The sequence below is a fragment of the Verruconis gallopava genome, assembly GCF_000836295.1.
Source record: "Verruconis gallopava strain CBS 43764 unplaced genomic scaffold supercont1.5, whole genome shotgun sequence".
Taxonomy (NCBI): Eukaryota; Fungi; Ascomycota; class Dothideomycetes; order Venturiales; family Sympoventuriaceae; genus Verruconis; species Verruconis gallopava.
In genome coordinates this window covers 140686-153776 of record NW_015622141.1, presented here as the reverse complement: position 1 = coordinate 153776, position 13091 = coordinate 140686, and the positions used below count along the sequence as shown (strand labels likewise).

General features: G+C 51.7%; 3 protein-coding genes across 3 annotated transcripts; 2 read left to right on the top strand and 1 right to left on the bottom strand.

The window, feature by feature from the left end:
• Positions 1 to 182: 182 nt before the first annotated feature.
• PV09_01952 (uncharacterized protein) lies at positions 183 to 1788 on the top strand (the record flags this gene model as incomplete). The annotated part of the gene is made up of 2 exons (XM_016354914.1): positions 183 to 347; positions 403 to 1788. 2 exons carry the CDS (start codon positions 183 to 185, stop codon positions 1786 to 1788), a joined length of 1551 nt encoding a protein of 516 aa, XP_016216930.1.
• A 4245-nt stretch (positions 1789 to 6033) lies between these two features.
• PV09_01951 (glycogen [starch] synthase) lies at positions 6034 to 9810 on the top strand. Its single transcript, XM_016354913.1, has 5 exons — positions 6034 to 6735; positions 6800 to 6897; positions 7000 to 7275; positions 7334 to 8889; positions 8953 to 9810. The coding sequence occupies exons 1-5, from the start codon at positions 6660 to 6662 to the stop codon at positions 9062 to 9064; spliced, it is 2118 nt and encodes a 705-aa protein (XP_016216929.1). The 5' UTR covers positions 6034 to 6659; the 3' UTR covers positions 9065 to 9810.
• Positions 9811 to 10167: 357 nt separating this feature from the next.
• On the bottom strand, positions 10168 to 12054 carry PV09_01950 (uncharacterized protein; the record flags this gene model as incomplete). The annotated part of the gene is made up of 5 exons (XM_016354912.1): positions 10168 to 10428; positions 10477 to 10931; positions 10980 to 11059; positions 11151 to 11313; positions 11370 to 12054. 5 exons carry the CDS (start codon positions 12052 to 12054, stop codon positions 10168 to 10170), a joined length of 1644 nt encoding a protein of 547 aa, XP_016216928.1.
• Positions 12055 to 13091: the final 1037 nt, after the last annotated feature.

Here is a 13091-nt window from a genome sequence, read left to right as displayed (position 1 = left end):
CAACTTCGAACTCTAAAAGTTGCCATTCGGTAAATCTAGGCTGCTGAAGGTCATGGAAGCCGCTATAGTATCTAGCGACCTTCCGTGCCTGAAGCAATCCTCATCCTATTCTTGACTGAGCACACCCGGGCCGGTCCTACTCTCATAGACGAATAGAGGGATTTTCCAGATGAACGCAAGCAATGTTCCTCTCCAGGTGGAAGTACAATGCTTCAACAGCCGGATTCGTATACATTCACCTAGCGCTTTGGGGGTCGTTGACTACACTTGTTTTGGCACTTTATCTTTTCGCTGTCGGTGCGAGCGACGAGGTGCTTGTGCCTTGTGCAATCCTCCTGATCATTGCTGTATGTCTCTTCTATTCACAAGTAAAGGGCATGAGCACTGCTAATTCGTCACAAGACAAGTGCTTCGTTCGCTTACATAGCGTTTTACGAGTACCATGCTCGAAAGCGGACGATAATGGTGCGAACCGAAGAAGTTTATTCTGCTGCTAGGAAACCCGTCTATATCGCCAGTCGTCTTTCCATTGCGCTCGCTATGCTTTGGCTACTAAGCAGCGGCTGGAACATGATCATTGCAGCTCGTCAGCCAATCTGCAAGAGCGGTCAACCAACGCTGAGGTTATGGCAAAGAGAAGGAACTTGCATAGCGCAACGTGCAGGAGCCGCGTTCTCGATTCTTAACCTCCTGATAGCATGTGCCTTGTTCGCGCACATGTTAAGCACAAGGGATCCTTACGGTACACATTTGCTGGGCAAAGCACGAGATCGCCCAAACACCGTTACGCCGTACAAATTTTCTGCCACATTTCGATTATCGAAGGGCAAGCAAGGATTGGTGCTCAAGCGACGAAATAGTAATGAGTCAAAATTAGCTGCAAAGCCTTTACCAAAAACGCCGAATTCGACAAGACCATCCACGCCGGCTGTTGAAACAGTTGATCCGATCAGCCTTCAGATATTGACTGCGGTCAATCTCGCGGTATCACCACCAACGACTCGAAGTACGCTAAGGTCCGAACTTCAACCAGCTCCAAATCACACCCCAAAGAAACCATCGAATCTCAGACACAGCAACACATCCACAGATCAGCGTCGCGACCCAAGCAAGGATGTGGGCACGTCTCAGGAAACCATAGCACAGAAGGAAATTGCACAACCTCTTCCGGCAACAACCATCTCAAGAATTCCTGCAAAACAGCCCCTCAGTCTTCCAACGAGCCGATTTCGTCCGTCATCTAAGGCGCCACTCTCATCCCACCCTTATCAGTCGCAAGTTCAGTCGAGAATCACAAAGATAGAGCCTGCATCGCAACGTCTCGACCTGAAAGCATCGCAAAAGCCGCTTATTCCAAGCGAGCCCGCACACACCTACTCCCGCAATCATTCTCGCAACAAGTCGGCTCCGTTTCCGCCTACGGTTCCGCCTAAGGCATGGGCATCTCCGGGCCCTGCTGTAGCTCCGTCCCACAAGCGTGGTCATGTCCGCTGCACATCCGATCCAAATCAGATGATCTCTGCGCACCTTGCCGCGGAGATGGACCGTGCAATGCGCCTTGAGTTCAAATTGAAAGAGCTTTCGCAGAAGGTGGAGCCGCAGTGGATCGATGACGCGAATGTGGACCGTCACTCTAGCTCATCTGCAAGAAGGGCGAGCGATTCTGGAGACCGGAGGGGGACTACGATGGACCTGAAGAGCTACAAGAACGACTTGGAAAAAGAAAGATTGTATGCAAAGATCGAGTGGAACATGCTCATGGGGAAAGAAGTGAGCATTTTGGACTAGACCAAACGAACGAAGTCGAGATCTGCTCCTTCGTGGAGGCAGTTTTCGGAACCCGGTTTTGAGACATCACAATTTTGTCAGCCTTCCTTTGTTCATAATTCGAACGTCTAGCAAACAGCCCACCCTTAAAGTACTCTCGAATATAACATTCCACCATACTTGGACTATTCCGTACGAAAAGAAGATTAGTTTAGCGTCCGTGCTCGTATATCATATCAACTACCCTTGCGCGATTTGTCGCCGAGAGCCTATCACCGTTGAGATCTTTTATATTTCCTTTTTTAATCGTGTTATAGATCTGTGACACGCTTCGTTTGCATTCGCTCTCCAGTTGAAGAGTTACATGGGCACTACTTTTTTCATCCTTGAGTGTTGCCATAGCTCTGAAACGTCCCAGGAGGCGCCAACACTGAACCAAACATTCTGAGATGGTGAAGCCATCAACTTTCTGCAGGAATCCAAGCAACCCTTCCTGAAAAAAGTCCACCAATGATTGAACAAAGCATTTTCTTAAGGTCAATCCGAGCGAGGCGATTGGGCCCGCAAACAACGATCCAGAGGTATTTCTCAATTCGTAACTACTCAACTCCACTTTCACGAGTAAAGCCGCAAAGCCTCTATGTAGCCTTCGTGACTATTTGGTCAGCAACTGAGTTTGTTAAAAGCCAGTGGCAAGTATGTTTGTTGCATCACAACCCTGAAACCTGGCAAACTGCGTCATAAAGTCCATTAGACTATATCACAAGGCCAGAATACGTCGTGCATGTTTGTAGGATGACTTCGATATTGAGAGAAAGCTGGTGAAATTCGCAATTGGTTTTACAATGCTAAACAAATTGACGAAGAGTGTCCGAGACAAACAAATGGATTTATGACATTGTATCCGGCTGTAGAATGAGCGTAACAAACCTCTACCATGCTTGATAAAAGTTTGTTTTCATGTACGGCACAAGGGATATGATCAGATGTACTCTAAATTCGCAATACCGATCGATCTGCATGCGCATGGCTGTGGTTGAAGCCTGAAAGACGTAGCTTGCATGCACAGCAGTTAAGTATGGCATAAAGATCGAAGCACTGTTAAAATATTCAGCTTATACCTCCTAGTAACTCAAAATATACCAAGGTAACTACCGATCATGTTGAAAGTGCTCGTAGAGACCTATATTTGCGATACGACTTGTTCCACCGGGTTTGGCTGACATATGCCAAAGGAGTCCGAAATACGTCATAGCTTGTTCTTTAGCATTCCATTCCCTGGCATAAATTTCCACGTCCATAGAGGTGTAATGGAAATATGAGAGGTCCACATGGGATTCAACTACTCTGTAAGGATCTCTTGTGGCGGAAGCCTGCTTGAGAATGCTAATTCTGTGCATTGACTGGAAACTCCATTCTGGATGGATCGCCATGGGCAAATCGAGACCGTTTTAATCCGCCCTCCATATACAGTCGTCAGGTTGTGGTAAGGTATGAGCAGTAAAACATACAGCAGCCGTCCCGAATCACCATGTCATCTCGAATCAGACCTGTGGATAACAATAACATGAACGAAAAGAAATCTGTTTTCTTGGCCTGAACAGAATTATGGCTTTGAATGTTCTCTGTATTTGCTGATATCAACTCTTGGTAGCTTTGTAGGCACGCTACTTCGACGATAGCGAGACACTTGCGCTATCGAAAATAGCGCATAAATACGTGTAAATCTGCCGAAGCACGGATCTAAGGTCGGATTTGGAGGAGCTAGCAGCGCTTATACGTCCTTATGGGTTTTGATAAGAGCACTCAGTTTCCGAAGGAATTTGTCAGCTCGTCTCATGTTGGCGCCGATTCAACTTGTTCTGATCATGCTCAGAAGACTGATCAGCAAATCGTTGACCTCACTGGTGTGAAATTCGTAGCAATGCTGCAAATAGCCCTTAATCTACGATGCAGCTTTCTTGTAGATAGCCTGTCCGCAGTCCAGCCAAGGATTGGATTGGAAAATCTGACATCGGCGGCGCTGGACCCGAGCTCCTCGAGCTTCAAACCGTGATTGAAGGCTCTTTGGTCGTCGAGATAAGTCGTAATCGTAAGCTAATGGCTGTTGCGAGGTTGACGACCGAAAACGAGAACTCTCTTGTGTTACTGTATGCTGCCGTCGCGTGCCGTTCATCCTCTACGTGATGTGTGTTAGTGTATATTGCTTTTGGATATGATCTAGTCCCCGCGTGCAGCGGAATATAATGTTCAGCGTGACGAGAAGCCGGGATCTGGTTCAGTATTGGAACTTAATGCTGCCACGTTTTTGTGCAGTCTTTGCACGACCATGCACTCCTATAAACTCGCAATCATGACAGCCCCAATTGAACCACACTCTATCCACTTTAGCCCCGGCAGCTCGTGCTGGTCGTCGTGCAGCGAGCACTAACAGGTCTCGTTCGTCACCTTCTAACGGGTCTTTCCCGACCCATGAAATGTCTGGTAAGGATGCTTCTTTGAGAGGCAGAGCCACCTGAAGGGCACATGATTGGGTGCCTGCAGCCGTTCGAAGTGGAGGTGGGTCAGAAGCTGATCATCTCAAATGGGTTGGATCTGGTTTCCGTCTTCTATATGAAGTTCGGGGTCATTGCTGCACTGTGGAAGGTCAACGATGGCAGCGTGCAGCCGAGAACGGTTGGAGTAGGCGGCGAACAAGTTTCGTCTATGGTCCGCGCAATTGTCAGCTCTAAGGCCTTCGTGGGCCCTCTCAGCAAAAAAGAGCAAACATATGGGATTGCACTCAAAAAAAGATCGAACAAGCACGAATTGTTCGTGTGCGGAGACGAGAGCTACGGGAAGAGTATACGTGCAACAGCAGCCTCAAGCAGGAATACGTCGCAATTTTGTCGTTGAATGATTCACGTTGCAGTGTAGACAACCGGCCGAGAAGACGGGCATGTCGGGGAGGACTCCTGGGAAGCAGATGAAGTGTCGAGGCAGAGCCAGGGCTATAGTGCCGATCGAGAAGCATTTTTCGCAGGCTTTAACGTTTTTGGCAGCATGAACACGGTATGCAGAAGTTTCTCAGCAAAAGGTCCCAACATTGGGGCTAGATCAGTGCGAGAGCACCAACAAAGCTGCCATAAGGTAGATGCTCGACATCAAGACTTACGAGAAAATAATGGCAAGAGCGATTCAGATAAGGTTTGACAAGCAAAGCGAGTGCGGGATGATGACGATGTGAGCGACAAGAGTGGCCCGACGGAGGTTATGAGCAGTGAACAAAACGAGCGTCGGTGGCTGACCAGACGTCGAGCCTCAGCGACGGCCCAGGGCGTTTGGCAGATTTTGAGAGTTTGCAGGGGCCCAAGGCTGGAAGGAACGCAGCGTATCGCCATGCCGGAGCAGGCGCGATGCACGGCCCGCGGGAGCCAGGCAGGAGCCAGGCGGGACGCGGCATGGGAAGCAGCGAGTTGGAGAGGCAGGAAGGAGCGAAGAAGCAGGGGGCACGAAGTGGGAAGAGGGAAGCATCTGTCGGCGAGCCGCAGACAAAAGCAGCTGCGACCGTGAAGTAGGAGAACGCAGCCACGACAGGCCGGCCTCGTCGTCTTGTCGCCTTTCGAAGCAGGAAGCAGCAGCGCAACTCGCAGCAGCAGCAAGCAGGAGCGGCCTGTCAAACCCACAAGTGCATGTGAATGGCGCGAACCCAATCTCACACGCCGTCTCCGTCCAGCCCGTGCGAGCCTCTTCCCCGCACAAACTTTTTTTCTTCCTTACAGAATGAACCACGGGCATCATTGCTGCAGGCTCCCGGTAGGAGCCCATTATTGGCTGCTCTTCATCTCAATGTCCCCACGCGTCGTTGTAGCCACAGGACGGGGAGACTGGGTTCGAGCGGAGAAAGCTGAAAGAGAGGCAGAGCGAGAGAAGCAAAAAACTCAAAGCTATGATCATGCCTCCCAGCCATCATCATAAGGAGTAATCATCATCATCATCTGACGAGAACCCAACAGGTTTTTTTGCATTTTGCTCGCACCATCGCCAAACTAAGAAGTCAGTCTGGTAGTTGGCACCACCCATTGATGATTGGCCCAATGTCGACCGCGAAGCCGCGTGAGCGCCACACGCCAAAGCCCTCGCTCAACGGTGATGAGGGGGTCATAGCTCTTTTGTTGACGATGGGATGGGCGCCGCCGATAAGAATTACGAGATGCGACGCCGGAGTAGCGGGTGGAAGAGGCAAAATTCGCTGGAACCGACCACGGCGCGATGGCGCAGCGGGTGCTTGACGTTGTCGCTGGGTGGAAAATAAATACGTTCAGGCATCTCCCGAAGAGAAGTTCCAGCGTTTGCGTGCGCCCCCGTTGCGGACAGTCGTGAGGAGTGAGAAGTGAGATCATAGTGCGTCGAGCTATCGCGAGCTTCCTTACGCCCTTCCTCACGCTAGCTGCGCTTCGAAAAAGATCACCAGCTCTGCCATTCCACGCTCTTCTCTACGACTGCCACTCTCTTTCTTTGTCTCTCGTCCTCTCCGCATCCTTCCCCCGGAACTCCACAATCTTTTCTTTGCTAGTCTTCTTCCACCTTTCCCGGTCCCCGCCCAGCTGCCTCCATCGTCGCCCGCTGTGCGATCTCGTAGTCGTTCCTGCGAAGACCACCCCAAGCCATTGAACCGAACCACCTACCGGGGTTCGACAATACTCATACTCTTCCCCGGCCGTCCTCTGATCTTGTTCGCTTGTCCTACCCTGTACAGCTTCAATCCGCGTCCGGCATCACAACAGCCCCACATCGAATTACATCACGCCAAAGACCGTCCTCTAGCTCCACGCTTTCCTGCTGCCGGCTGCTTGTCCTTTCATTCCATTCCTCCGCCCATCTCTCCCGCATCACATTAAGCACAAGAAGCCATGGCTGGGGAATTGGCTACTCGCGACGTTACAAACCATGTCCTCTTCGAGGTTGCAACAGAAGTTGCCAATCGAGGTGAGCACCTTCTGGCCGCTGGATTCGCTTTGCATAACGCCTTACGCTAACCTCCCTTTCCCAGTCGGCGGTATCTATTCAGTGCTGAAGTCGAAAGCACAAGTCACCACAGCAGAATATGGCGGACGATACACACTGCTTGGTCCTCTTAACAGAAATTCGGTACGTGCGTTCGTTAGCATCAACGTCTCCATCTCTTCCCATTCCTGTCCTGTCTTGTTTGTGAGCAAGGCGTATATAGATTAACAATACTGTGCCTGCCAGGCCTCCGTCGAAGTGGAAGAACTCGAGCCGCGCGACCCTGCCCTTGCCGAGACCATTCGATCGATGAACGACCGTGGTATCAGCACTCTTTATGGACGATGGCTTATCGATGGTGCCCCACGTGTGCTGCTCTTTGACACAGGCACTGCATATCGCTTTTTAGACGAGTGGAAGGGCGATCTTTGGAACGTCGCTGGTATCCCATCGCCGCCAGGCGATCATGAGACCAACGAGGCGATTGTCTTTGGATACCTGATTGCTTGGTTTTTGGGCGAGGTGAGTCGCAACCGATTTCCGCTTGGTCTTCGACACGCCATTTGCTGACGGATGGCAGTATGTGTACCACGAGAAGAAGCGAGCTGTCGTGGTACAGTTCCACGAGTGGTTGGCGGGTGTGGCTCTTCCTCTCTGCAAGAAACGACGGATTGACGTGACGACCATATTCACCACGCACGCCACCCTTCTCGGCCGGTACTTGTGTGCCGGTTCTGTCGATTTCTACAACAACCTGCAGTACTTCGACGTGGATGCGGAGGCTGGCAAGCGAGGTATATACCACCGGTACTGCATCGAACGAGCTGCTGCTCATTCTTGCGACGTCTTTACCACCGTCTCACACATTACCGCGTATGAGAGCGAGCACTTGCTCAAGAGAAAGCCGGACGGCGTACTTCCGAACGGCCTTAACGTCAAGAAGTTCACCGCTATGCACGAGCATCAAAACTTGCATATGCAAGCAAAGGAGAAAATCAGCGACTTTGTGCGTGGTCACTTTTATGGAAACAACGACTTCGACCCAGAGAACACGCTGTACTTCTTCACTGCTGGCCGATACGAGTATCGAAACAAGGGTGTAGACATGTTTATCGAGTCTCTGGCCCGCTTGAATCATAGGATGAAGAGTTCTGGATCGAAGATGACCGTCGTGGCCTTCATCATCATGCCTGCCCAGACTCAGTCGTACTCTGTGGAGGCCCTCAAAGGCCAGGCGGTTGTGAAGGCCCTGCATGATACCGTCAACGCCATTACCAAGAACGCGGCAAAGAGGTTGTTCGAGAAGTCGCTAGCCTGGCATGAAGGTCAACCTCTTCCCGACGAAAAGGAGCTTCTCAGTCAGGCCGACATGATCATGCTCCGTCGTCGCCTGTTTGCAATGAAGCGCCATGGTTTACCACCAATCGTGACGCACAACATGGTCAACGACGCCGAGGACCCCATTCTTAACCAGCTGCGCCGCTGCCAGCTCTTCAACCACCCGTCCGACCGCGTCAAGGTCGTCTTCCATCCGGAGTTTCTCAACTCGAACAATCCTGTCCTCCCCATGGACTATGAGGAATTTGTCCGGGGCTCCCACCTCGGCGTCTTTGCATCGTATTACGAGCCGTGGGGCTACACCCCTGCCGAGTGCACCGTCATGGGAGTGCCCAGTATCACGTCGAATCTGGCCGGCTTCGGCTGCTACATGGAGGAGCTGATTGAGAACGCGCAGGACTACGGCATCTACATTGTCGATCGTCGTATGAAGGGCGTTGACGACTCTGTGAATCAGCTGACGGAGTACATGTTCGACTTCACCAAGAAGAGTACGCGCCAGCGCATCAACCAGCGCAATCGCACGGAGCGACTTAGCGACCTGCTCGACTGGAAGAGGATGGGCTTAGAATATGTCAAGGCAAGGCAGTTGGCGCTTCGACGTGCGTACCCTGATGCGTTTGATGGCGAAGACGAGCCGGATTTGTTTGGTTCGGCAGAGACGAAGATTACGCGACCGCTGTCCGCACCGGGATCTCCTCGAGAGAGGTCGGGACTAATGACACCCGGAGATTTTGGATCTCTTCAGGAGGGTCGTGAGGGTCTCAGCACGGAAGACTATATCGCGTGGAAGTTGCCGTAAGTTTTGAATCGTTGGCGTTCAATCCAGGAAAAAGAAAAGTGCTAATCAAAGGCAAATAGGGAGGAAGAGGATCCGGAAGATTACCCATTCCCGCTCACGCTCAAGCTGAAGAACAAGAGTCCAGGTCCATCGTCTCCCAGCATCAACGGCCCCGTCAATGGTGTTTCGTAGGACTGACGGCGAAGTGTAGGACCTGCACTTTTACGCGTTTGACTGAATATTGCCCGTTGCTTGCTTTGCGTGAAACCCGAGGGATCTGGGCGCAGATTCGCGAGCTCAAGTTGCGCTCGGCGATGGGAGAGCCGACAGAGTTGATGAACATGGGATGCCACCGCATGCATGCAAAGGGAACAAGGCCGCGCATTGGCAAATCAAATGATTCCATTTTTCTTTTGTTCATTCACATTTTATCATCATGTTATTTTGTCGGGGTCGTCTTTATTTTGCCTTATTTACCATCTTTTTTTGCATGCCTATGATGTCGCCGACTACTTGGCGTCATCAATTTCGACTAAAACCATGTATGCATAGGATTTACTTTGCTCAAGCATTGCGGCCGGTAGTTTCTATTCCCCCTTATGATTCACAGTTCTTTCATCATTGATTTGCTGCGAAAGGTTCGAAGGTACCAGGTGGTTTGCACTTTTAGCTTTTGGATTCTGGAAAGTGAGCATGGCACAGCAATTGATGGGGTCCCTATCGAGCTGAGGGAAATGGGAATGAGGCTTTCATGCATTTGTCTTTTCTTCCAAGTCAGCATTGATGATGAGACGCGATCATTCATCACGTAATAAATGTGAATCTTGGACCATCTCCGCGGATGGTTTTTTCCAGTCTTCCTGAGCAACATTTCCATGAACGACTGAAAACATCGGTGATTTCGCTTCGCACCAGCTGAACTCGACAAAAAGAATTCGAATCATGTTAAGTGTTCTAAAGAAGCATAATGTACCATTTGCGCAAGACCCTTTCTCTGTTCTTTGGCTTGATTCTCCCCCCTTCGTTACGGCCCGCTCACAACATGTTGGGGTAATTATACATGGCGTTATCCACCGAGCAAGTGGACCGTCATTTTGACAAAGATGCGAAAAGGCTTGCCTGTTTCCAAAAATACGGGTGGTTATGTAGATCGCTAGCACATCCATAATTGGTCGTTGGTGTTGATGCTTATATAGATATGTATATGCATGTATGCGGAATGCGCTGACCTTGGCAGGCATCGATGGGGGAAGCGGACCTGGGGGACTCAGACCTCACAGTACTCGTTCGCGACGCTAGATGACGAGCGAGTCGGCGTTTGCGTTGATGTACTCGATCGCGTCCCAGCGGTAATCGTCCTTCTCGAGGCGCGGGCCGCTCTCGCGCAGGTTGTACGTCTCGCGGCCGTCACGCGTGAAGGCGGGCCAGTGCGGGATGTCGAGGCCGTGCTTGTTCGGGTCGAGGGTGCGGGCGAAGGCGAGGATGGTGGCCTGCCTGTTGACCGTGTTGGTGCTCAGCAGGCCCGGCAGGCCGGCGAAGACGTAGAAGAAGCAGTCCTAGGCATGCAGGGAGCCCAGGACGGGGATGCCCGTGAGGGCGTCGACGGCGTCGGCCACGCGGCTGCCCGCCAGCAGGCCCGTCAGCCCCGCCGTCGGCACCTCCACGTCGATCACGTAGTTCCACGCCGGCCCGGCGTAGTTCGCCAGCAGGTTTCGCCGCTGCGCTTGGAAGCTGTAGTCGCCCACCAGCGCGGCCAGGCGCTTGAAGTTCGGCGTCGTCGCCCACAGCGCGCCCGTCCCGAACGGAGACCCAGCCGCCGGGTCGGCAGGGTATAGCTGTGCCAGGCGCTCGATCTGCGCGTTGCTCGCGTGCGGCCACCACGTCGTGTGTAGGTACTGCCGGAAATCGCTCTCCGTCAGCGTCTCCAGCTGCGCGACCAAAGTGAAGAAGGTGCCCTCGTCTCGCATGTCTGCATTTAACCCACGCGAGGCCTTGTTAGCATGTTCCACTTTGCTCTCGCCCGTTTGTCTTCTCGAAGCCGTAAAGGTCAAACAGCTGTCTTACCTCCTGTCATCAGTGGAACCGAAGCCATCTAGCCTGACTTTACGAGGCGATGTGGTGAGTCCTTCAAGTGCTTCCCATCTGGTCGGATCGTCCATGTGGAAGCCAGCGAGCGGGGCCCCATGACTAGGTGATACGTGTCAGTGGATTCTCGTGGCACAGAGGTGGAGGTGGAGATGGTGTGTCGTGCTTACGGTGGCCTTCTTGATTCACGGACGCCACGATGTCCTCGTACTTTGCCTCCTTAAAGCACGCGATCTTGTCGGGCGCGCCGGCGCAGCCTGTCTGATTGACCATGTTGTCGAAAGTTTCTTGCTGGCGCTCCGGTCCGTCGACGGCTACTGGTCCTCCGGACATGGCTATCGCTGCTCTGAACAGACCTTGCTCGACATCAGTGGAATCCTTGGTGAAAACTCTATCTTGAGCCCCTACCAACCTTGGGTGTCGCCTTCGTCCCAAAGCAGATGAGCTACAGTAGACCAGGAGCCGGACGAATCCCCCATCAGCGTGACCTTGCTTGGATCGCCTCCAAATTCTGCAATATGCTCTTGGACCCATTGCAAAGCAACGCGCTGGTCCTCGAGACCGAGATTCAGGAGCCCGGCTTCCTCCATCTCACGAGAGGCACTAAAGCCGAAAGCATTGAGGCGATGGTTTGCTGATACCATGATGACGGGCTGATCTATCTCGACGGCTGTTCGTAGGAGTCTGCCAGGGTTGTAGTTGAACAGCGCGGCACGCAAGATGTCTGTCTCGCTGATGTCACTGACGGGCGATCCAACCTCAAAACCACCGCCGTGGATCCAGAAAATGATGGGCAGAGCAGCATCGGATGAAATGTTTTGGGGAGTCTGGACATTGATGAATAGACAGTCCTCGCTCCGGTTCGCGGAGAACGAGTAGATGCTTTCCACCAGTATGCCCACGATGGGTCCAATTTCCGAGTCAACTTCACCTAGTAAGGAACGGTCCTCAGATCCCGTTGTAAGGATGGCGCCTATGGAGTGTTGAGGACATATGGCGCCATACTCGACTGCGTTGAAAGTGCCGATGGAATGATTGTACAACCGCGGTTGTTCGAACCTTCCTGCTTCTGCGAACGGAATACCTGATTGACGCATAATGTCGGTAGACCGCTATGCGCCGAAGCACGGGCTTTGTTTCAATGATTGAGCATGCTGGTGTCACGCTGATAGATTGTACCAACCCAGAAACTCCCAAGAATGGTCAACGTCATTCACTCTCCCCTTCAGCTTTGCATAGCGAATGTCTATATCGGGTGCATTTGAAGAAAATACGAAATGAAGAAAGCTGAAGAAAAGTAAGGCTAACGAGCCTGCACTTGTCGGTTTCATAGAAGCAATCATAAATGAGTGGACGCTGTCAAAAGACAACAGTACGCATACGTCGCGTAGTATGTATGTATCTGCCACGAGGAAGCTGAGTATGCTGGCCCAAGGTCATCCTGCAAGAAAGCTCCAGCTTAAGAACTCCGAATTGGCAGAAATAGGTACTCTGAAACCCCCCAGGATCACTGTGGTGATCTTGAAGGCCGGTGCCGACTCGTGCCTACGTCGATCTTTATATATTGCTTGGCGTGTTCGGCCTCAACCTGTATACGAGCCATGCAGACGTTTGCCTTGCTCTCGACCGACATTTCTGGCTGGTAGTAGCTGTGTGTCGGGTATGACCTTGGAATAAAGAAACACAAAAAGGTTCACGGTACGATCCATTTCCGTACTCGACGAGCCATCTGTATTCTACTGTGTAGGAACCTAACTTAGTCTTGGCTTTCTTTGGTTTAATGGCTTGAGGAGCAGAGGAATTAATCGGTTTATTGTCTTTCTGATTTGGCCTAGCGCTCCCAATACTGTACTAGCTTCCAAAGCGCCACTCTGTACACATCGCTGCCAAAGTGAGCATGTTACCTGGTTGTGTTTAGACTCGCATGCTAGCAGGGTCGTACCACGGCCTTGAGCCGGGATTGACTAGGCTCCTTAGCCCCGACTGTTCAGCGCTTGAAGACGGAACAATTTACGTGGCAAGGTTCGTCAGAAGGACGTAGACCTGGAGAAAAACCCGTTCAGCACACAATTTTAATCAAGAACAAGAAGAATGGAAGTAATCGTAAAGTAAGAATCGCGGGAAGAAGTATGAA

What these genes read in the sequence shown, in the direction of transcription:
- PV09_01951 (XM_016354913.1), top strand. Translation starts at nt 6,660, where the DNA reads ATGGCTGGGGAATTGGCTACTCGCGACGTTACAAACCATGTCCTCTTC. An exon ending in AACAGAAGTTGCCAATCGAG is followed by an intron (nt 6,736 to 6,799) that starts GTGAGCACCTTC and finishes TCCCTTTCCCAG; the next exon opens with TCGGCGGTATCTATTCAGTG. An exon ending in TTGCTTGGTTTTTGGGCGAG is followed by an intron (nt 7,276 to 7,333) that starts GTGAGTCGCAAC and finishes GACGGATGGCAG; the next exon opens with TATGTGTACCACGAGAAGAA.